The sequence below is a fragment of the Melospiza georgiana genome, chromosome 16 (genome assembly GCF_028018845.1).
Source record: "Melospiza georgiana isolate bMelGeo1 chromosome 16, bMelGeo1.pri, whole genome shotgun sequence".
In the NCBI taxonomy this organism is placed as follows: domain Eukaryota; kingdom Metazoa; phylum Chordata; class Aves; order Passeriformes; family Passerellidae; genus Melospiza; species Melospiza georgiana.
Genome location: NC_080445.1, coordinates 1,549,260 through 1,572,547, shown reverse-complemented (window position 1 = coordinate 1,572,547; position 23,288 = coordinate 1,549,260). Strand labels below are relative to the sequence as shown.

Below are 23,288 nucleotides of genomic sequence, written 5' to 3'. Positions count from 1 at the left end.
CTGGAGCAGAGCCCAACCCTCCAGGCTGAGCCCCTTCCCAGCTCCCCCAGGAATTCTCCAGCCCCTTCCCAGCCCCGTTCCCTTCCCTGGCCATGCTCCAGCCCCTCCATGTCCCTCTTGTCCTGAGGAAGGACGGGCACTCACAGGCAGCAGAACCAGGGCTGAACCCTCTCTGTGTTCCCCTTCCACAAAAATGCAGCTGCCACTGAAGCCCCTGGGGTCCCCACAGTGCCACCCACTCACCCCAGGATTGGGCAGAGTGACACTCCCAGCTGGTTGACTTCAATCTCTAGTGCAAACCCAAGAAATTCAGGAATCTGTGAGTTAACAACCTCTGCTTCCAGCTGTTCTTTATTTCCCCTCTGCCCAGCCCTCAGGCCAGTCACACTCAGGTGTGGCAGCACGGCTTTAGGTAACACTTTTCTCTCTGAACCACAGAAAATTCAGCATTCTAAAGCAAATGGAGACCTGGTGCCACCCCCCATCCCCGCTCACCTGGGGACAGGTAACAACTGCTCAGCTGCCTGTGACTGCCAGGCCTGCTGCAGGGCTGCCACCACCCTCAGGGGGACAGGCACCCCCCAGGAGTGGCTGCTCCTGCATTCTGAGGCACCAGCCAGAGCCTGGCACAGCTCACACACAGGGGACAGCAGGGAGCAGCTTCATGCAACAGCTTGGGGCTCAAAGGGTGCAGGCAGAGCAATGCTGGGGACAAGAGAGCAGCGGGATGGCCCCAGAGCCACCCCAGAGCCAGGGCAGGGGACAGGGGACACCCTGAAGCAGCACTGGCACGGCAGGTCCGGCCCTGGAGGACACCCAGGATGGTGAAGTAGCAGCATGGAGGAAACATTGAGATCTTCAGCTCCTGTGTTTGGTCTCTGCTTCACACAAAGACATCTCAGTCCCACCTTGTGCATCCACAGCAAGGACAGGAGCTGCTTCCTGAACCCCCAGGCTTGATCCTGCCCAGCCTGGGGTCTCACACCAACACTTGCACAATGATCTGCAGGTGACACGTGACAGCTTGAGAGAGCAAGAGGAGGATAAATATTCTTCATCATAATATAAATATGCTGTAGAACATCTCAACAAGGGCAAAGTGCTTTTTTTTTTTCTGAATTAAAACAAAACAGAAAACCTAAAGAAAACTTCAACCACGACAGAAGATTTGACTCCTAAAACATCTGAAAGGTCTAAGTGACACCTGAAGTGACATTAAAGTGATGCAGGCAGGGCTCAGTCCCTGGGCACTCTGAAGTTGTCCTTCTCTCTCCTGATGGCGCCCATGACCCGCACAGGGTCGCTGTCCCCAACGTGCTCCTGGACTGACTTCTCCCTGCCAGGAGGGAAGAGCAGGGTCAGGGTGGCATCCTGCAGGCACCAGGTCAGGGCTCAGGGCTGCACTTCAGCACCAAACACTGGCCTTTGGCACAGCTCCCAGCCTGGCCTGCAGGCCCAGGAGGAAACGGCACCTCTGTGTCCCAGCAGGGTGAGGGAACAGACACACCAAAGGCTGTTCTGCCCCCTGGGTCAGGGAATGAGGCTCAGCACAACCCCCAAATGCAGGAACCCTCTGCCAGGACAGCCAGAGGGAGCCCTGGAGGCTCCCAGCAGGAATGTGGGAGGCACTGGGACGGTTCCCTACCTCACTCTCATGAAGGGGTTGTAGGTGAACTCCTCAGCGATGGTGGAGGGGATGGTGGGCTCTCCACTGTCGTACTGGGCCTGCAAAGAGGGACACAGGGCTGCTCCACCAGGAATTCTGGGGAGCAGGGAGGGTCCTGGACACAACAGGAGTTTCCAGGCAGGGAATTTCTCCCCCAGACAGCAAACTGTGGGCACAGGCAAACCCTGCTCCCCTGGAACAGAGCATCCTGGCTCTTAACTCCCTCTGTTTTCCCAGCCCTGCCTCCTCTCCTGCAGCTCCTGAGCAAGGCTCTGTGTGCAGGGAAGGAGGAGCAGCTCAGCTCACCTTGGCCCAGGCCAGCTTCTCATGGATGTGGGGGTTCCTGGGCTCCACGTGCCGAGCAAACTTGAGGTTGTTGATGGTGTACTCGTGGCCACAGTAAACCCTCTGGAAGAGAAGGGGCAGTGACACAGTGACACTGGGCACTGCAATGGCACTGCCAGGTGCCAGCAGCACAGCAGGAACAGCACACTCCACCCAACAGCCCCAAATGGAGTCAGGCACACGCGCCAGGACTCAGCAGGCAGGACAAGCTGCCAGCTGAACAGGTGAGAGCCCCATGTCCCAGCCCAGCAGCCTTGAACCACCAGCCCCTGCTCCTTCCCCACACAGCACAAACACATTTGGGGCAGGCCAACCCTCCCCAGGGCCCTGCAGCACCACAGGACTCCTGTAAGCATCCGTTCCACTCTCTGTGCCCAGCAGCACCCTCAGGCTGTTCCTCTGCCCTGGGTGCTGCTCTGGGCTGCTCACTCACACAAAAGCAGAGGTTTGTACCGTTCTGGGGTCCAGGCTGCCCAGAATCTCAATCAGTGCCCTGTACATCTCCTCTGGGGTGCCCTCGAAGAACTTCCCGCAGCCAGCCACGAACAGGGTGTCACCTGCAGGGGTGACAATGGCATCAGGCCACAGCAGGCTGCCCACACCAGCCTGAGCCCCAGCACAGCAGCTGAGCACGGGCACAGCCACAGCAGCACTGCTGGCACACGTGGGAGCCTCACTGGGCACCTCCTGCCAGCACCTCCGAGCTGCGGGCAGCCCCTGTCCCCTGCTGTCCTTTCCACAGGGGACAAGGAACACTTTGCTGTGAAACTGAACAAAGATGAGTCACCTCTATTTTCTGACCAGTGCTCCCTAAAATCCCGTTTAGGGCTCTTTCTCTTCCATGCAGGAGCTTCTGGAGAACACAGGGATGAGGCAGAGCCCCAGGGAAGGGGAATCCTTCTCCCCAAAGCAGGATCCAGGCCCCAAAGCAGCAGTGGAGCACCAGCCCTCCCTGACTCCCCTACTCTCTCCTCTCTCTGCTGTCAGACCTGAGCACAGATATATGGAAAAGCAACAGGGTTTGGGATCAGCCAACAGGATTTGGGATCAGTTTGGCCTCAAACAGGAAACCAACAGCTCTTTTGTCCAGGAAAAAAAAAAAAAAGCTGGATGTAGGACTCATGCAGGGCTCGCTGCTGATGCTGCCTGCAGGGTGTGCAGCCCTGGCTCACAAATCCACAGGGGCTTCCCCAGCCCCACCTGCTTGGAAAGGGGAGCAGGGTGTGGATATCCTGGCAGGAAGGGAGGGAGGGATGCACATCCAGAGGCACCCAGGCAGAGGGGGAGCTTCTGTTTTTTGCAAGGGAACCTCCCAACTCCTCACCTGTAAAAACTGCAGGTGGCTCGGAGCTATTTGGCTTAGTCACATAATAACAGATGTGGCCCGAGGTGTGACACGGCGTACTGAGGCATTTCACACTCAGAGATCCCACCTGGGAAGAAGGCAGAACACTAAAGCTGAAGCTGCAATGGCATGGTTAGAGAAGAACTGCTACTCTCAGTGCTCTAATAGTCCTAAATGTGCCCCAGGCTGGCAGGAAGCAGCAGCTCTGCTCCTGGGAGAGCCCGGGCAGGGAGGGAGGCTGGCACGGAGCTGTTTCCTCAAGCAGGTGTCCTGACAAAGGGAACTGCCACATCCTTTCATGTCCATGCACTCAAAGCCTGGCTGGCAGCAGGAGCCAACAGAGAATCCTAAACAAAGCTGATGGAGCGTGGAAAAAACCCCAAACAGAAATGGAGCTGAAGGGGATGAGGAAAAGGCAAGGATTCAACACAGCCTCATGTGCCCCCCTTCCTGTGCTCCCTCCTGTGCTGTGCCCCTCCTGGGGTGCACCCCAGGCCCTTCATGCCTGCCTGCACCTGTCCCAGCAGTGCTGTCACCTGTCCCAGCAGTGCTGTCACCTGTCCCAGCTCCCTGCCAGCAGAGGACAGCCAGGCTGGCACTGCTGTGCTCAGCCCATCTCCCAGCTGGCATCCCACAGGAACAGCTGGATCTGTTCTCCTGGATCTCACTGTGCTCCTGGCAGAGCACTGTCCCTGCCCTGTCACACTGTCCCTGCCTTGTCACACTGACCCTGTTACACTGTCTTTGTCCTGTGACACTGACCCTGTCCTGTCACACAGCCCCAGTCCAGTGTGACAGGACAGTCACACTGTCCCATCCCACAATCCCTGCCCTGTCACACTGCCCCTGCCCTGTCCCCCAGCTGCACAGGGACACCCAGCACGTCCCAGGTGTCCCAGTGCTGTCCTCACACAAGGCAGAGGGGTTGCAGTCCCAGGGCTGGAAAATGGTGAAAGCTGCATTTCAGATACCCCCCATGTGCTGAAAGGCACCAGAGGTGCCCAGCCCAGGTGGGACAGAGCTGTGCCACAAGCAGGGGACACCCAGAGCCCCGCAGTGCCTCCCTTTACCTTGAGAGATGTCAGGTGGGACACTCTGTGGGTCAGGGCCCCCACCCTGCTGTCCCCTCCATACACGTACAGCCCTGGCTCCATCTTCACCAGCTTCTCATTGCCTCCTGCATGGTCCCTGCAAGGGAAAAAGGGGTTTAGGGAGGGATGAGCACAGGTTTGTGGTCACTGGGAGGGCAGTGCTGAGCTCCGGGTGATCATTTCTGATCCAGCCTCTCCCAGGATCCACCACTCCTCACAGCCAGGGACAGGCACAACAAGAGGAGTGGAGATCATTTCTGCAGTAACTGGGGCGCTCAGAGGGGGAATCAACCCCTGACAGGTCCATCCCAGGTGGGAAACAGCAGCTTAGGGGCTCCCAGTAACCCCTGCAGTACCTGGGGCAGGGAGGGAATGGGGTGAGTGGAAAATGGGCACTCCAGCACCCCACAGAACACCAGGGAGCAGGCACAGAGCCAGCCCAGAGCCCTGCATGGGTGTGCTGCTGCTTTGTCCAGCTCAGGGCTGCTGGTTTCACTCTCCAGCTACAGGGGTGGCTCCACTCTGACCCACACACAGGTTACTACACAAAACCTTCATGTTAGACCCTGGCAGAGCCAACTTGTACCTGTGTGATCCTCCCACAGTGCTGACTGCAGGACGCCTCACGGGCCTGTCCTGGCACCTCAGCACAAATTTGCTCCCTCCCACACCCACAGCTGCCTCCACACCCTGCACTGCACTGGCTGCCTGCAAAAATCACCATTTCAAAGGTGAAAGGCTCTGACACACAGCTCAGAGCAAGGCCAAAGGATGAGCTCTGGTCCTTCTGCCTCAGCTGCTGCTCAGAGATCACCCTGGATCCTGGCTGTGTGTGTGTGAGGGACCAGGACAGGGTGGTTACCAGTGGTGGTGGGTGGTCAGGACAGTGGTCAGCCTCACTCCATGCTTCTTGACTGCATCCAAAACCTGCAGGAGGGACACAGGAGGAGAGTCACACCATGGAATGAGCTGGCAGCACCCCTGGTGGCACCTGGGCACAAGGAGAGAGAGCCACAGCAGCCCTGCAGCAGCTCATGCCACACGGGCTGGAGGGAGAGGAGAGCACACGAGCCCTGACCCAGCCCCAAGTGCCTTTGGAAATCCCTTTTCTGCCCTACATCAAATTAAGGCCAACATCCCAAAACAGGTCAGTAATTCCTGGATGGAGTGAGGGACACTGCAATCCCTGAAACGAGTGAGGGACACAGCAGTCCCTGGGGTGAGCTGGGGACACAGCAATCCCTGAAATGAGGGACACAGCAGTCCCTGGGGTGAGCTGGGGACACAGCAATCCCTGAAATGAGGGACACAGCAGTCCCTGGGGTGTCCCCAGGCTGTCCCTGTGCCCAGCCAGCCCTTCCAGCCTTCCCCCCACACCTGAGGCAGCCTGGGGCTCGTTCCCTCCTGCAAGGCCACCCCAGAGCAGGGGCGTGTTACCTTCTGGGGCTGCACGGGGTCCACGATGGCAGCCTCCCTGGTGTCCTGGTCAATGAGCAGGTACATGTAGTTGTCAGTGAGGGCGGGCAGGATTTCCACCTTCATGTCGGCCTGGCTCACTGCCTTGGGCTCCCTCAGCTCGTGCTCGGTGTGCAGGAATCCAGCTCGCAGCTGTGCTGCACCTGGGCACCAAAAACAGCCAGAGCTCAGCCCTGGGAGGGGACAGGAGGGACAGGGCACGGCAGGGGCCCCAGCTCACAGCACAGCCCAACCTGCCCCCTTCAGACATGAGGGGAGACGCCACCATGGGACAAAACTCTGGAGCTCTGGGTGCTCCAGAGCTGCCCCAAGAAGGACAGGACACTTTGCTTTCCATGCAGGGACAACTCTGCACTTGCACCAGAGAGGAGATTTCAAGGGGCAGGAGAGCAGAATGGAGCTGGGCAAAGGTCAGCCTGGGACGGTGATTTTGCAAAAAAGGCACAAAGGACACGTCAGAGCCAAAAAAAAACAAAAAGGAAGAAGGGCAAAAAAAAAAAAAAAAAAAAAAAAAAAAAGGGAAATACAGAAATACACTGCTCTAACAGAAATATCCAGTTTGTATTTCTGGGGGAAATGTCATCCTGCAGTGCACATGGACAGCAAACAGGTTCTCCAAGGGAGGAAGGGTTACCTGGCCAGGTAACACAGGGCCCTTGCTCATGGCTGCCCTGATGCAACACCAGAGCCTCCATGTTTGCTTTGGGTTCAATGTTTAATCAGATCCAAGAAGCAAACTCCAGATGCAAATAGCCTGGGCTCCACTGCTCAGTGCACAGGCTCTTAAAGAAATAACCAACCCTGGGAGGTGTTACCCCAGGAACTGAAGGAAGGGAAGCAAAGACAGCGGGGCCTGGCATTGCTGGGGCCCTGCAGCTCAGAGCTGAGCTCCAACACTCGCAGGGAAAGAGGTGCCAGTCCCTGCAGGTCAGGAACTGCTGGCTGAGCACCCACGAGGTGCTTGCACAACCCAGAGGTGCCTGTGCTGGCTCAGACCCATTTTATTCTGCACCGCTGACTCTCCCAGAGGCTCCTGACTTTCCTGCTTGGCCACCTCCCTCCGTGCCACAGGGAGGGTCCCTGTGCTGGTGCCCACCCTGTCCCACTGTCCCAGCCTGCCCACCCCTGATAAGAGCCCCATGGTCCTGCAGATCTGCTCCTGCTGCCAGGGCCCTCTGGCACAACCATCCTGCCCAGAGCTTCTTCCCCTTCCACCTCCACCATCCCTGCTCATGAGGGATGGGGAACCACTGAAATTAAACATAGTGCTCCAAAAGCAAACCCAAAGCACAACACAACAGGCATGCACTGAGTATTTACAGGATTGGGAGAAGCATCCCTACCTGCAGTGCTCCTCTGGAGAAGACTCCTTTCAAAAAACAGAACACAAAAAAGCCCTTACTAGTCTTTGATGAGGGAAAAAAATGCCCAAAAACAACTGCTCACCAACAGGGAGAACTTTTGGATCTGTCAGTCACAAGAGTTATCTATACTGGGTGTTTGTTTACACACCAGACACCAACTAGGAAAAAAAATACAACCAAACGAAAGGAAACAACCCAACCTTAACTTCAACTCAAAGGAAATATTCACATACTTCAAACGCTTCTTTCCTATGAACCATCTCTAACCTCGGCCCGGATCCCACAGCCTCTTTGCATGTGTAATTTGAAATTCCAAACAAACAAACAAGCTGCGCCACATAAGGAAATGTTTCCAAACATGTAATTTCAACAAAGGAACGAGAAAACATCCACCAAGAATGAAACTCACGCTTTGTGAGTTGCCATGTGTGGCTCAGGAGCAGAGCAGGGAGCTCCTCGTGCTCTGCTCAGACCTGTCCAGCCCAGAGGAGCTCCCTGGCCACGCTCAGATCCTGTCACACACACAGCTCTGCCCCAGAATTCATTAATGCCCAGTGATTCATTCTCGCCAAGCTTTGTCTGGACCAGAGGAATGGGACAGCAGCTCTGAATCACCCACCTGGGCTTGTGGAACGATCATGGGCACAGCTGGAGCAGCCCAGGGGAAAGGTTTTGCAGCTGGAGGTGTTAATGTCAGCAGGCAGGTTCTCTCAGAACCCAGCTGATTCCTACACTTCCTCCAGAACGTTTGGGGTTACTCCATTACATAAAAGAGTGGAAAATTCCCGTTCCAAGCAGGGCTGTCACTCAGAAATGACTGCACGCCCAGCTGCTGCGCTGCCTCACAAGAACCACGCTCACTCTTTACACTCTGCGAGGATTTTTGGGACACCCAGCGAGGTTGTGGCTCCAGGACATGCGTCTGAAGCCAGGGCAGCTGCCAGGCCCGGCAGGGGAAGGTGCAGAGCCCACCCTGGGAGCTCGGGACCTGTCACAGGCTCGGTCTGGCACTGCCACGCTGCAGCTCTCGGCAGCGTCCCTGCCACAGAACCCCGGCCATTCTCGCCCATCACAGCCACGTCTCAAAACCCCAGCGATGCAAAACCACCTGAGGAGATTCCCAGAGAGCCCAGGAGAGGCGTTGAGGGTTTAGGCCCGAAATGCAACCGCAAGCTCGGACCGTTTGGGGTCGGTTCCATCACCGGTACAAGCTGTCACCCGCCGAACGCAGCCCGGCCCCCCATCCTCCTCATCCTCCTCCTCCCTGAGCACTGACCGCCGGCCCGGGGCTCCGCAGGGCCTCCGCGATGGGCTCGGCACGGCACGGCACGGCACAGCCCAGAGCTGCCGGCCTGCTCGGGCGGTGAGTCAGCCCCAGGGCGCGGCACGCCCGCGGCCGCGAGGCACGGCCCGAGAGCAACCGCCGCACGTACCGGCTCGGAGAACGGCCCCGAGGACGGCCCCGGCTGCCAGGGCGGTGCCGAGCCCCCGCCAGCCCCCGCGGAGCATCGTGCACCCCGCCCGGCCCGGTTACCTTGGCTGTCCGCCCCAGGAGGCGGCGGCAGCGCCGGCACGGCCCGGCCCGGCCCGGCCCGGCGTGCGGGGGGCGGCGCTGCGCCCGGCCGGCCCCGGGCCCGGCCCCCGGCCCGCCCGCTCGGCCCGCGGAGGAGGAGCGGGAGCAGCGGCGGCGCCGTGCGGGGACCCGCAAGGACGCGGCAAGGGCGGCCATGGCCGGCTCCAAACCGCTGTCCCGCTTCTGGGAGTGGGGCAGGAACATCGTGTGCGTGGGGCGCAACTACGCGGAGCACGCCAAGGAGATGGGCAGCGCCCTGCCCGCAGAGCCGCTCTTCTTCCTCAAGCCCTCCTCGGCCTACGTGCGGGAGGGAGCCCCGATCGTGCGGCCCTACTACTGCCGGAACCTGCACCACGAGGTGGAGCTGGGCGTGCTCATCGGCCGCAGGGCGCAGGCCGTGCCGCAGGAGCGGGCCATGGAGCACGTGGCGGGCTATGCCCTGTGCCTGGACATGACCGCCCGCGACACCCAGGAGCAGTGCAAGCAGAAGGGGCTGCCCTGGACCTTGGCCAAAGGCTTCGGCTCCTCCTGCCCCGTCAGTGACTTCGTGCCCAAGGAGAAGATCCCAGACCCGCACAAGCTGCAGATCTGGCTGAAGGTGAACGGGAAGCTGAGGCAGGAGGGGGACACCTCGTCCATGATCTTCTCCATCCCTTACCTGATCAGCTACATCAGCCACATATTCACCTTGGAAGAAGGGGACTTGATTCTCACGGGGTCTCCCAAAGGAGTGGGGTCCGTGGAGGCCGACGATGAGATCGAGGCGGGGATCAGGGACGTGCTGTCCATGAGGTTCAAGGTGGTGCAGGGCACGGAACCCCAGAGCCCAAAAGGTGTTTGAGTGCCACTGCCCCATCTCCATGGAGGCTTCAGCACACCTGGAGTTCGGCCCAGCCTGGAGCAGGTGGAGCCCAGAAGCTCCAGATTCCAACATTTAATTCCAAAACCGTACCTGGGAACTGGAGGCTGAGACATTGGAGAGGGCAGTGGGTGTGGCTGTCGTTCTGCATGTGCTTCTCTTCTGCTGGTGCTTTGAGTGTTGCCTTAAAATAAAAATTACTGATCAAAACAATTTAAATGATGATGTAGGAGCTAAGGCTCAGCTGTGCTATGGAAAATCAAAGGTTTATGTGAAGATGTTCAGCCCTAAATCAAGAATTGCAGCTTCGCAAAGAGTTTCCTCTAGAAGAGAAAGATGTTTGATTTTTTTGGATTAGTTTTGTGATCCTCCCTGCTTTTTTCAAACATACAAATTAAAGAAGGATGGCTTTTCCTTCCACTCCAGGGGGCAAAGGCAGCAGGAAGCGTGCCAGATGTTTGGCAGATTGTTTTTTTGCCTAAACTGAGATTTTAAAATGTTCTAAAAGTGAAATAATGTAAAATGATCAAGAATAAAGAAGCATATGGATAAAGATCACCACCAAACTTTTCTTTTGAGTGATTTCAATGTATTTTTAGTGAAACAGTAAGTGCAGCAGTTGCTGTTACCCAGTGCAGTGCAGCATTTTGAGTTTTAAGTGTTTCCAGCTGCTGAAAGCCACGCTGGGTAACTTTCCCCAGTTCCCAACTCCAGCTGTTCCAGCACTCCCCACCGGTTTGCATGACAGCGAGTTCTCTTTCAATTCAACAGCAAGTTGTAAAATATAATTTAAAAAATCCTCCCCATGCAAACATCAAAACCTTGATTTTCAAAGGTTGCACAGAACTGGCTCACTTCTAATAAAAACAGATGGAATTTTTTGGTTTTGTTTTTATATAAATGCAAACCAGCAAAACACTTCCATTTATCAGAGCCAGATCTTAATAACTGCTAGGAAAAGCTTTGGTTTTAAAAATGGGGAGTTCTACAGAGAAAAATCCTGTCTCCCAAAGACAAGCAGCTCTGTCGGAGCAGCACAGTCCAGGGTGCTGCACACCACACTGGCAGAAGAAATTGAAGAATTCCTTTAGAATTTCTTCAGAATTAAAAGAGCCATTAGGGTGAACAGTTCTGGAAGAGGAGGGATGGAATTAAAGTGTCTGTCCTGTTTGCATTTCCCATCTCTGGCAACAGCAGCAGGGCACCGTTTTCAGTTTGGTCTCCAGCCCTGGGTATTGACAGAGTTGGGATTAAGTTATGGGAAACATTCCCCTCAGAATGGGAATTGTTATGGCTGGGAAATGTTGAATCCTTTATTGCTACAAGAGGGATGCTGTGACCCAGCACTGGCAGCATTTTTGGGGTCTTTATTGCCACCCATGAGCCAGGGGTGCAGTCTGGGATTGCTTGTCAGGATTTCCTGTTTCTGGGGGGTTTTCTCTGTGCCACGTTGCTTTAAGGGTCGAGAGGGCACCAGGGGGATCAGAGTTCCCTGGGATGTCATGGCCTGAGACCCTTTGGCAGAGCAGGGCTGGGGGATCTCCCTCTGTTGGAAACAGGCTGAGTCCCAACATGCTCAGGAGTGAAGCTATGGACAGGAATATATTAAAAACAGGGGAAAAAATACATGGAAGAAGGCACAATATACATACCTGGGTTCTTTAAATCCAGCTTTGGAGAAATATACATACCTGGGTTCTTTAAATCCAGCTTTGGAGACCAGAGTCCTGCTTACAGCCTCAGCTTGATTTTTGCTTGTCAGAGGTCACTGCTAATTGATTACTCTGCTCTAATTAGATCTAGTCTGCCCAAAGGGAATCAGCCCTCCTCTGCCCACAGCTCCATGTTTGGCCTCAGCCAGATGCAGCACAAACCCAGGCAGTGTTTCAAGGGAGGTCTTTATTTCTTTCACACAAAAACAGTTAAAACCACACAAGTTCAATAGATCTCTTTTAACCTATTTGTTATTTCTGATTTTTTCAAAGATCTCAGCTGAGTGAGGAAATTTTCAGCCCCCTTGAAAGGAGTTGAATTTTTAGAATTAACATTTAGGCTGAGGCCCAAGTATACTTATTAAAGTAAAATCACCCAAAAATATTAACTCAGAAGCTCACTTAGAGGTATTGTAACGTGCACTTCTCCTTTACCATCAGAACGGACTTGGCAAAACCTAACAACAGCAGAATTCCATCTCTAACAAGAGAGTGAAGGAAGCCTTTCCTAGCATTTATAAATAATTCCAGTCTCTTCCCAACAAGCTCTGACTGGCCTCTATGGGATCTGCCAGTTTGCAGGAAAGAAGATTCACTTTTAATCCAGTTCTCCAATTGGGTGATGAAGTAACCTGGAAAAATAATTAAGGATCTTTGTTATCACAGCACCTTGACAGAGATTATTTTCAGATGTTTGACAGATTTATTTACATTATTTCCTGTGTGAGTACACAGTTATGCCATCTGCCTGTCACTGCTGAAGTCAAACACTTTCATTTTGTCCTGGAAATAGGGACAGAGAAAGTGGAGATGGGAGAGTAAAAAGAGTTTTGCCCAAAAGGACAAGTATAAAAGTGAAAACCAGCTACTGTTTTGAATTAAGCATTAAATACTAACTTTGAAATAAATCTTGCTTCGTTCCAAGAGGAGTTGCCATTTCATTGCAGTCCTCTGGTCATCTTCCAGCATGAGGAATTCAGTGACCTGTTAACAGGACACCACAGAGCACTTCAGCAGGTGGTTAAATCATCTCCACAACAGAATGATGATGAAAAGAACATCTTACATATTTTTATACATTTCTAAGCTGTATTTTTCTATTTTAACCTAGTGCTTGGTATGAGATGTGTACCAAGACAGTCACATTAACCAGATAAACTACAGGGTGTTTGAAAATCAGAGTTAGGGATTTCCAGCCACGTTCTCAGAAAAACAGTGTTCTGAACTGGGTTCAGTCTTACACTGAACACAATTCCTGTTGGCATCTGGTGATTTCCAACTTCTGCCAAGCTCTGTGTGTCTGTCCGTCCATCCATCCCTCCATCCATCCATCCATGCCTCCCTCCCTCCCATTTTTGTCACTCTTGCACCCACACACAGAGAACATTTTCAGATATCTGTAATTCCCCTCAGGCTCCCCAGCTGAGCAGGAGCAGCCCAATGCCCCTTACTGTGCAGCCCAGGGTGTCCTCAGCCACACAGTCAGCCAGGTAGCAGGAGCGCAGGGTGCCTGTGTGGTCTGTCACATCCACCAGGATGTCAAAGCTGGCAAAGGTGGACTTGGCCTCTGGAGAGACGTCGGTGCAGAAGGTGCAGGTGTTTGACACCTCATTCACGATGAACCGGCACACTGAGCTGAGACACAAGGAGAGAATTCATGCAGATGTGCAATTTGTTCTTCCTGAAACATTTTTCTAGACTGAGATTTCCCAAGAGACTTTGTCTTTAAAAAATTATTCCTCTCCTAAACTCTTGAGTCTGTCTGAGACAAAGTGACCTCTTTCTTTTTCACTCTAGGACCACAAAGAACCCTCAACAAAACCCCACAACAAAATCCCCCACCAGAAGCCCACATGGCATCCTCCAGAGCAGTTTTATTTCTTCTCTGGGATGGGACTAAAACATTTCTCCATGTCACCTGGCTCTGGGGAGGAGGGACAAGCAGTTTCAGCACACACTCCAGGCAGGCAGTCGCTCACCATCTGTTGCGCAGGACTCTGGACACGCTCTCGTCGATGTCCAGGGTGGAAATGTAGCCATAAATAATTCCATGGACAGGCTCCAGCTTCCCATCACTCTGGAGAGCTTTTTCTTTCAGCTGTTCCACTGTGTAGACATCCACTACAGTCTCCACTACAAGTTTAAAAGACAAGTTAAGTGTGTCTGAGCCAGAAATTACTCAAAAAGCAATGGCAATAAGGCAATAAAAAGGAGATTTAAAGCAGCAGTAAAGCTCCCCTCAAAAAAAAAAAAGAGAAAAAAAGTAAAACAAAAGGGGTTCAGATCAGGAATATATCTATGATTTAATCTTTGCATCCTCCAAAAGGAGTTTTTGACAAAAGCTTTCCCCCTCACTTCTCCAGCTGGTTGCAGACAGGAAGAACACAGCAGACAGGCTGCAGCTGGCACAGGCAGCTGAGATACATAAAGATAAAATAAGGGACAGCCCCAAGAAACCATCCAGACTTTACCTACTCAGCCAGGCTGGACCTGAGCTTTATTTCTGTGAACACACAGAGCAGGAACTCTTTCAGCTGCACTATGAAATGAGTCTGTGCAGGTAAATAAAATCAAATGCTTACAGTTAATGGTTTCATTTGGCAGCTCCTTCATGGGGCTGGGCAGAGCTCCTGCCTGGGCACTCTCTTTGATGAAGCTGAAGAGAACATTTGCTTCTGCTGTTTCTGAAGATGCATTTTTAAAAGTTATCAGTATATGTTGCATGTAAAAGCACAGCATTTTTATATTTTACAAGCTTTTATTCTGGTAGCACCAACACATTGGAATTAGCCAAGATTTGCTTTTCTCTTTTTATTTTTACTGTTAATCCTGCATGGAATAAACATATGAAGGTTGCAAATAAAATAAATAAAATAAAGAAATAAATAAAATAAAAGTAGAAGCCAAAAGACTTGGTCATCACATAGCAGACAAAAAGCAGGGAGCTTTGTGAGGAGCAAGCAGAAGAAATCACAGTTCCAGTAGATTAATTAATGCATTCTAGACTAGAATAATTACTAAAAACAAAGAAATACTTGAGCAGTTCTTACCTGGGTTAGTTGTAATGATGGTTTTGGATATCACAGTTGCAGTCATGCAGTTCCTAAATTTGTCAAAATTGATTCTCACATCTGATGCAAATATAACTGTGCAGAAAACACCCCCATGTTACTGGAGAATAAATATCACATGAAGAACTTCAATAAAACCATAAACCAGACTGCTTTACCTGTTTCTTGGGGGATCCAACTCTGTGCCAGCTGGATGGATTCATTATCCCAGCTAAATTAAACAAAAGTGGATTATGAAAACATTTTTTGAAACAGCACTCAAAGTGTTTAGTACTAAATTACTAAATAATGTAGTTGTAATAAAATTGGCCAAAGGGGACACAACTCCTTTGTGACACACATGGCACTGAAATTCCATGTGCCATGAAATTCCTGCTTTATCTCAAACAGGATAAAATAAAGATGGTCTAAATGCAGAATATACCAGGGAAAATGCTGTGTTTCAGCTTTTATCCAAGTCATTTCTAGCTAAAGCAAATCCCAGTTAAAGGAGCTGTGTGTGCTGGGCCAGGCTGATTGCTCAGATCCCCAGGCCAGATGTTCAGCACTTCCAACACTGGGATCTTTGTGGCTGGGGATGATGAGACTGGAGTGAGGTCAGAAACATCCCTCAAAAATGGTAATTTCATGGTCTCTTGATAAAATCTCATTCAGCTCCTCCTAAATTTGGCTGGCAAGAGCACAGCCAAAGCACAGATTTGTTCTGGTGGGTTTTCTCCTTAATCCTTGGGAAAAGATTTAAGATATTTCCTTTTCATCTGATATTGCCCAGGCAGCTCTTGACTGCTGGGCTCTGGAATCCCCTGACAGTGCCCAAGTGCCAGCACTGAGAGGGCTGCTGGAGGAGGTAATTTCCAAATGAACCCTGGGCTGGAGGGGCTCACCCCAGAGCTGCTTCTCTTGGTTTGTGGCCATGAATTGTGTTAAACATCCCTGGTGGTAACACAGCTCCCAGCCCACAGTGCAGGGCTGGCTGCCTGCTTCCCCCGAGGGAACAAAGGTCCCTGAAGTCACTTTTTAACCACCAAAGAGCAATCCCAGGGCAAGGGGACACCACAGCCCCACATGCCCCTGCACTTGTAAAAGCCACGAGTTTATTGAACAAACTCTGGGCAAAATGCAAAGGTTCCTCTGTGAACAAGGCCCTGTTCAGGGATGGGCTCAGTGGAGCTGTGTTTGTAAACAGGACAAAGTTTCAAAATACAGCCAAAGTCACATCAAAATGTTTCTGCATTATTTTAAATATTTAAAAACTATTTCAACCTATTTCCACTCCACTTGCAGTTCTGCTTGGCTTTAAAAATGGATCATGCTCTTCATTTTCCTGCCCTCGTGCTTGTGGAAGAGACAAAACAGCCTCTGCAGCTGGTTGTAAAAGTCATTTCCTGAATTAGCTCAAATGTCCACATTAAAAAAAAAAGGAATTATTTGGAACTGAGCTTCATTTTGCCATTCATGAGCCAGCAGGCTGTCAGCAAGCCATAGAACTGCACAAGATATATAAGGACATTCTAATGAATCTCTTCTTTAAGTCTCTTTTCAGTGTGCATTGTTGCCTCATCTCAGTTGCCTTCTAAAAAACAATATATTTAAATTAAAAGACGGGTTTATAGTTAATTAGTGTGTGTTATAGCTAATTTCTTTATCCATGTTTGCATAATATTTTTAGTGAATTAAAGAACATTTAGTCAATTAAAGAACATCTTACCATACTATTGGGAAAGACCTCTCTGTTTCATCATACAGCTTTACTTCACACCTCTGGCCTTTCCTTTTGTCCGAAGTCATGAAATATTTTGGCTCCCCAACCTTGAGGAAGAAAGAGAAGTCACTTGTGTTCTATTCAGTGTTTGGAAGAATAAAACTCATAACCTAGAGAAGGGTTAGAAAAGGGAAGAAAGACTCTAGACTACTAAAAGTGGGATCACTTCATTTTCCCTTCATTTTGTTGATAAAAATCTCATCAAAAGGTGTGTGTGGTTATTGTCACTCAGCTGCCAAGCTGAACAAATGGAGTCCTGGCCACTCCAAAAGGACCCAAAATCCAAAATGTGGATTGTGAGGCCCAAAATCCACATTTACAGAGATTAACAGTGAAGTTACTGATGGTAGAGCACAGAAATGCTCCTCACTCACTGCCATCACAGTCCAAAATCCACATTTACACAGGTTTACAATGAAGCTACTTGTGGTAGAGCACAGAAATGCTCCTCACTCACTGCCATCACAGCCCCAAATCCACATTTACACAGATTTACAATGAAGTTACTCGTGGTAGAGCACAGAAATGCTCCTCACTCACTGCCATGACAGCTGCCAGCACGTTGAGGACTCTCCCATGGAGGCTCTGTCCATTGGCCACGATGTCCCCCAGGGAATAATAATCCTGAGGGTCCTTGACAGGCAGGTGCAGCAGGGTCAGGAGCCTGGTGTCTGTGTCGTAGCAGGAGGAGGTTTTAACCACAGAGTGATTTTCACTGAGCAATAATTTGTAGCCACTAGAACAGAACAAATCCCATGGATCAGCACAGCACTCACTGAGGTATCAACAGTGTAAAATGTTCATTCATATGGAAAAGCAACTTTATTCCAGTACAGTTTTTCCTAAAGGTATAAAAAAAGCTTGTCAATTTTACTCAAAGAATGAAATTTACTCTTTAGTAACAAAGAACATTATTGCTTTATGACCTTTTGTTTATTAAATATATTCTCCTCTGAGATTTGACCAGACACTGTTGAGCACAGGAGGGAGGTACAGCTACACAAGAAGAAAACACCAAAAATTTCTACCAATTTCATGTGGCTGGAAATTAAAGCAAGTCTTAACTCTGATCTTTCTAGAAAGAACTACCACTCTATGCTTTAAGTTTACCTAGGAGTTACAGGGTTGAATTTTTCTTCTCTTTCTGCTTCCTTTGACTGAATTAATGGATTTTCAATTGTAACTAAAATAAAACATTGATAAGTAATGTTAGAAATTGATTATAGGTGCAGTTATAGATATTTTTGTGTGTACAGTCTGTATGCTCACAAGTTTTACTCATACAACCACAGGCAGCAAAATCTTTCAATGAACTTAAAAAAGATAAAAATGCATCCTGTAAATAAATACAGGATTTTTGTTGTGGTTTTATCAGCAATCATAGTCATATCTATAACTGAGGGAAGACAAACAGCAAACTGCTTTACAGCTTATTTTTCATCATGTTTAAGACCTCAATATAATGTGAGCTTTGACATTGATTAACTGCAGGCCAGCTCTGAGCTGCTGCACCCAGTGGGTTTCTTTTGTTGACATATTTACTGGGCTTCAGTTGAAATCCTTGGAATCTTGTTCCTTTCCTCTTTCTATTGAACAGAACTGAACAATTTGTTTCCAATTAGGCTGTTTGTGAGTCCTCAGAGCAAAACACAGCAAAGCCACCAGCACAACCCTGACTGCCATGCAAACAGAAACGTGGTGGGAATAAATAAAATAAAATAAAATAAACAAGCTCACCACAGTCACCAACCCTGAAGCTTTCTGAGAGGGATCTGATGTACTCTTCTCTGCCCCAGGACTGGACATTAATGAAATAAGTTGGGGAATCACGAATGGTGAAATTGAAGGTGTATCTCTCAGTGCCAATGTCTGCAAAAACAAACAGGGCTGCAGCAATTGCTCAGCACAGCTTGATTTCTAACTAGAATATGTGCATAAAAACCACTATTTTGGGGTTTTCCTGTGTTTAAGCAGGAATTTTCTCCCGCTGGAGGCCAGCAGGTGGTGCAGGAGCACGGTGGTGTTTGGGAATGGGCTGCAGCTCCTGCTGTGGCTGTACCTGAGCACCCCGCAGGTGTGAACCTCAAACAGGAGAGGGGCAGGAGCTGTGGGAGGTGACACCAGGGCTGTTTGTGTCACACAGCCCCAGGTCTGTGGGAGCTGGGCTGGCTGATGGCCCAGGCTGCAGGGTCACTGCCAGTGGGGGCAATTCAATAAAGCAAAGTTTCCAGTGCTGTGGAAAATTCAGGATATTGGCGTCTGCATCCCTGCCCTGTCGCATACAGGTAACTAATAAAGCTTTCCAGGATCACAGCATGATGCAGTAGATGACCAAATTATCCAGGAAAACTCGAGTGATCTCCCAGAGTGCCCTGAGTGCAGGCCCATGGGGCACACACACCAACAGCCCTCTGTGGACTCTGCACTAGGCTGGCCCCAGTTCCGGGTGACAACAATGACTTTCCCCTAAAACCTCAGCAGGAGCCAGTGGCAGCAGAAAAACTGAGCCCTTCTCCTGCAGCTGGAATGGCTCTCCAGGGCTGGAGGTGCTCCCTGACAGTGTCTGCACCAACCCTGACTGTAAACTTGTTATTTCAATTTCCAATTAACATTATTAATAACATATAACTCCCATTTTGTCCCAGATGAAGCTGTTGCTACTCAGGCCAGAAATTACTTGTGTCACTCCACAAGACATGTCCTCAACATTTCTGTTTTAAGAGAGAACAAATATGAAGGCACCAGCTCCATTCCAGCAGTATTTATGGAAGACTGGGTTCATATTGGTTCCATCTTCAGAGCATGAAACTCTTCCATGACAGAGATTTTCCAATTTCTAATTGATATGGCTCAGCCAAACCAATGCTGCTCTTTCATCTTGGTTCTCAAACAGACACCATTTTTTTGAGTGCATTTTATTCTATCCATTTTACACTGAGAAATCTGTTTATCATTTAAACCTTGATTTCAGTCATCTCTGCCAAATTACACCGTTGAAGAAAATGAAGTAAAAAGAGTTTAAAGGGACTGTACTTTTTCGGTCTGGAAAGCTTCTGACATCTGTTTTCCCAATAACCAGCCCGATTACATTCTGAAAAATAAAAAGATTATAGAGTACAAGTATTAAACCCAGATGTAGATGATGAATTAGATTTCATGGAATTATACTCTGCTGATGATAATAAACATATTTCTGGCTGGTAATCATTTTAATCTATTTATCCTACAGTACTGTATGAGCTAAAGAGTAAAATATAAACACACAAGTTTACTTTAGGAAAAAATTGTGACTAATAAAAATATTAAAATAAATGCATCTGTTTCTGTTTGCAAAGAAAATGAGAGGACAAAAGTTCACCCCAAGCCTTCAGAATTTTGGCTGTTTTACAGCAATCTCTCCTCAGGTAGGCAGCAATGTTGTTGTTTCATGCTCTCTGCACAGGTCTCAGATCTCCTCAAATGCTCCATGCAAAGTCTGGACAGGATTTATTTCACAGTGAAGTGTCCAAGGTTTTCCTGGCTCTCAGCACCACTAGCCACACATGTGCACCTACAGGAGCTTGTCCTGCCTCAGCCAAGCTGCCTAAATTTCTACAGGTGCCTCTCTCTTGCTATCTTTCAAGTGACTCCAAGGGAGCCGAGGCAAGGAGCTTTTCTGTTGATTCAGACCAAAATCAATCTTATTCTGCTTTGCTAAACTTGTGTCTATTGTGTAAAAACATCCTGTTCTCAATTGTCAAACACAACTACTGGGAGCAAACACACACATGTAGGTATAGATATATTATCTGTCTATCTACAACATAACATAACAGCTCTGTGGTGGGTTGTTGTTGTTTTTCGGATGGTCCTTGGTGTAGAGAAGAGTTTTGCAGTGCTCATTTGGGATTTAAGAGTTCAGCAAGGACAATCAGAGTGGGACAAGGGCTGGAAGAACAGACTGACAATGCAATACTGCCAGGATCCTTCAAACGTGAAGCATCCTGCCTCAATTCCTCATCACAGAATCCTGGAATGGTTTGGGTTGGAGGGACCTTAAAGCCCATCCAGTGCCACCCTGCCATGGCAGGGACACCTTCCACTGTCCCAGGGGGCTCCAAGCCCTGTCCAGGCTGGCCTTGGTCCCTCCCAGGGATGTGGCAGCCCCAGCTCCTTCACACGAGCCCTTCTGGCAGTCCTGAGTGTCCCATTCCAGCAGAATTCCAGAGCCAGCTGGGAAGGGCAGGGCTGCAGGTCAATAACGCAGTCAGGATTCACTTTGTACCTATTCCCAAACCAGTGTGATCTGCCTGACTTCACTGCAACGATGTCGAGGACGTGCTCACAAACCAGCAGCTCTCCTGTTTCCTTGGGATCACTAGAGGGAGCACGGGCACTGCCTTATGCTGCAGGGAGGGACACACTCAGCAAGAGGCCACTTGCGTGCAGCACGGTAATATCCCCCTTCCAGACCGAATGCTCTATGTCCACTGCATGCAGTGATCCTGATTAGGATTTTGTTTTTCTATTTTGGGTTTTGTTTCTTAATTAATTAATAAAAAAAAATCTATTAAATTAGAGTGCAACATTCCCTGTATTTCACCACCAAATGTCAAAAGAACTAACATTTAGGATCAGTGCCTGCAGAAATTAGGCTGATTGTGCCTAATTTCTGGTGTAAATATCCAATTTCCCAAAGAAATCTGCCCTGGCCCTGCTGTAGAAATGTTCACCTCTGTGTCTCCAACCCCAAACTTGCATGGGGAACTGGCAGAAGGAATTGATCTGGCTGGAAACTATTTTGGACTGAGGAAGGCAGAAAAACTTCCAGAGATCATTTCCTTGATCAGCTCATTGTGCAACTGCCCAAGCACTCATTTCCCCAGAAGAGGAGGGGAACCCCCCCTATGGTGCCTATTTTGGCACAGCTCTGCTTGAGGCTGCTCAACCAACTCCTGAGCACTGCAAGTGTTTACACTTGAATCTCTTTCACTTTTTAAAATAAACAGCAAACTCATAAACCGTGCCATTTGGATACTTCAAACTGTGTGTTCAGCTGTTTTCACAGCCTAACACAACACACACTGATCATTCTATCATCAATTATTATTTTATGAAAATACTTTCATTGCTGTGTGTTGCTAACTGCAATACTCAAGATAAGTTTTATTTGTGAAATAAAAGCTTTTATTTGCAAAATAAAAGCTTTTAACTGGATTAGTGGATCATTATTTGGGAGGAACTGTGAATGGCAGGTTAGATTAGCATTGCTGAACACCAGTTTGGATCAGTATGGCTCTAAGGAGATAGAAAACTTCTCTTAGGTCATCCCTTTTCTGTGAGTTCCTCTTTCATTTGTTTAAAGTAAATGAGAAAATAAACTGTGCCATCCCAAATAAAAAGTGGTGGGACTAGGAAAACTCCCTATTTTCACTCTTTCCAGGAACATCAGAGTTTCCCTGGGGCAGGGGAGGGGGGATGCTGCCTCTGCTGAGGTGAGACCCCACCTGCAGAGCTGCCTCCAGCCCTGGGTCCCAGCACAGGGAGCACCTGGAGCTCTTGGGGTGAGTCCAGAGGAGGCTCCAGGATGTTTGGAAAGGCTGAAAGAATTGGGATTGCTCATGCTGGAAAAGAGAAGCTTTGGGGTCACCTAATTGTGGCTTCCAGGGGCTGAAGGAGCTGACAAGAAACATGAGAGAGCCTCTTTACAAGGGATGGAGGGACAGAACAAGGGGCAATGGCTTCAAACAGAGAGAGTGGGCTTAGGATACTGGGGAGAAATCCTTCCCTGGGAGGGTGGGCATGCCCTGGCCCAGGTGCCCAGAGAAGCTGTGGCTGCCCCTGGATCCCTGGCAGTGCCCAAAGCCCCCCTGGGACAGTGGAAGTGTCCCTGCCATGGCAGGGGTGTCACTGGATGGGCTTTAGGCTCCCTTCCACCCCAAACCAATCTGTGATCCTATGCAAACCCATTTTTCATCCCAAAGAAACAGAACCAGCCCTGCCATGGAACTGTGAGGTTTTTACCCTGCCTTCCCAGTGTGCCCGAGAGCCTGCTGAGGTCCCAGATGATTGTGGCTGCATAATGCTGACTCTGTCATGTCCTCAATAATGTCTTCACTAATTCAGCACATCCATTTCAAGTGCTACAAAAGAGCCTCTGATACATGGAATTGTCCAGTCAATATCTGTGCCTGTGGTACCCATGGGCTGTGGACAGCAACAGCATCAATTTTCATTTTGCTGCTTTGCACACAAAGAAGGGAAGGTCCTTTCTACCCAACAATTGCACTAATGCTACCAGTACCTAAATACACATCAATTACATAATTTTGCAGTAATATAAGACACTCAGATACAATTTCCTCTGGGAACAAAAGGCTGTGAGACTTACAGGACGAGCAAGGTTTGGATGCAGATCTGAAAGTGCAACAAAGTCCCGTGCTGAACGAGAATGAGCCATTCTTTATCTGAAACTGAAGGAAACTGACTCAGATTTTGTAAATATCCAAACAAATCACTTAAGACCACTCACAGTGAGAATAACAAGTTATTTTTTAACATAAATGTTTTGACCTAATAGCATCTGTTTTCAATAAGAAGCATTTCAAGCCATCTGAAGTAGACAATTCTTTATTGTTTGGATTTGGCGATGGAAGTTATGAATTTTACTGTGACAGCTCTACCTAAGCTTCTCAAATAAAGGCCTGTAATTTTTATTTATTATTCATCATTAAATGACTCCATTAGCACCAGGCTCTGAAAAATATTTACCCTCCTTCTCTCTGGGAAGCCAACTGAATTTAATGAGGCAGCTCATATTTAAAAGGCAATTTATATGTGAGAAAAGAGAAGTGTTGCGTTGCAAAGCACCTTTAACTGAGGTTTTGGACTAAATATTAAACTGCTTTAAAATGTGAGTTTATTGCTTCCTGAAAATAGAAAAGTTGTGAATTTATTAAAATAAAATTTGTGAAAACAAGTTTTTTTCAGGCTGCCAATGTGGCGTTTACTGCCCAGCCCTGAGAACACCTAGGATCTCTCTGGA

General features: G+C 49.4%; 3 protein-coding genes across 6 annotated transcripts; 1 reads left to right on the top strand and 2 right to left on the bottom strand.

Moving 5' to 3' along the window:
• Positions 1-324: 324 nt before the first annotated feature.
• Positions 325-8,888, bottom strand: HAGH (hydroxyacylglutathione hydrolase). Of its 3 annotated transcripts, XM_058035799.1 has the most exons (10): positions 8,822-8,859; positions 7,267-7,292; positions 5,885-6,066; positions 5,310-5,374; positions 4,427-4,544; positions 3,336-3,444; positions 2,465-2,568; positions 1,973-2,074; positions 1,646-1,725; positions 325-1,336 (listed from the first exon to the last, which is right to left on the bottom strand). In XM_058035799.1, the coding sequence occupies exons 3-10, from the start codon at positions 5,987-5,989 to the stop codon at positions 1,237-1,239; spliced, it is 783 nt and encodes a 260-aa protein (XP_057891782.1). In that variant the 5' UTR covers positions 5,990-6,066; positions 7,267-7,292; positions 8,822-8,859; the 3' UTR covers positions 325-1,236. The 3 variants fall into 3 exon arrangements, with proteins under 3 accessions (XP_057891782.1, XP_057891781.1, XP_057891779.1); XM_058035798.1 differs by lacking the exon at positions 7,267-7,292 and having other exon boundaries at positions 8,822-8,888; XM_058035796.1 differs by lacking the exons at positions 7,267-7,292; positions 8,822-8,859 and adding an exon at positions 8,721-8,784.
• A 67-nt stretch (positions 8,889-8,955) lies between these two features.
• Positions 8,956-10,285, top strand: FAHD1 (fumarylacetoacetate hydrolase domain containing 1). The gene has a single exon (XM_058035601.1). The coding sequence runs from the start codon at positions 9,015-9,017 to the stop codon at positions 9,699-9,701; it is 687 nt and encodes a 228-aa protein (XP_057891584.1). The 5' UTR covers positions 8,956-9,014; the 3' UTR covers positions 9,702-10,285.
• Positions 10,286-11,908: 1,623 nt separating this feature from the next.
• Positions 11,909-22,703, bottom strand: MEIOB (meiosis specific with OB-fold). 2 transcript variants are annotated; one of them, XM_058035207.1, is made up of 13 exons: positions 22,635-22,703; positions 19,298-19,355; positions 18,002-18,133; positions 17,375-17,447; positions 16,805-17,000; positions 16,211-16,311; positions 14,661-14,713; positions 14,482-14,577; positions 14,014-14,115; positions 13,411-13,564; positions 12,883-13,066; positions 12,329-12,415; positions 11,909-12,063 (listed from the first exon to the last, which is right to left on the bottom strand). In XM_058035207.1, the coding sequence occupies exons 1-13, from the start codon at positions 22,701-22,703 to the stop codon at positions 11,947-11,949; spliced, it is 1,422 nt and encodes a 473-aa protein (XP_057891190.1). In that variant the 3' UTR covers positions 11,909-11,946. The 2 variants fall into 2 exon arrangements, with proteins under 2 accessions (XP_057891190.1, XP_057891191.1); XM_058035208.1 differs by lacking the exon at positions 12,329-12,415.
• Between the last annotated feature and the right edge of the window lie 585 nt (positions 22,704-23,288).

What these genes read in the sequence shown, in the direction of transcription:
- FAHD1 (XM_058035601.1), top strand. Translation starts at nt 9,015, where the DNA reads ATGGCCGGCTCCAAACCGCTGTCCCGCTTCTGGGAGTGGGGCAGGAAC.
- MEIOB (XM_058035207.1), bottom strand. Translation starts at nt 22,703, where the DNA reads ATGGCTCATTCTCGTTCAGCACGGGACTTTGTTGCACTTTCAGATCTG. An exon ending in ATCCAAACCTTGCTCGTCCT is followed by an intron (nt 19,356 to 22,634) that starts GTAAGTCTCACA and finishes TTTATTTTTCAG; the next exon opens with AATGTAATCGGGCTGGTTAT. An exon ending in TTGGATCCCCCAAGAAACAG is followed by an intron (nt 14,578 to 14,660) that starts GTAAAGCAGTCT and finishes TTTTCTGCACAG; the next exon opens with TTATATTTGCATCAGATGTG.
- HAGH (XM_058035798.1), bottom strand. Translation starts at nt 5,989, where the DNA reads ATGAAGGTGGAAATCCTGCCCGCCCTCACTGACAACTACATGTACCTG. An exon ending in ACCCCGTGCAGCCCCAGAAG is followed by an intron (nt 5,375 to 5,884) that starts GTAACACGCCCC and finishes TCCCTCCTGCAG; the next exon opens with GTTTTGGATGCAGTCAAGAA. An exon ending in AGAAGCTGGCCTGGGCCAAG is followed by an intron (nt 1,726 to 1,972) that starts GTGAGCTGAGCT and finishes CCCTCTTTGCAG; the next exon opens with GCCCAGTACGACAGTGGAGA.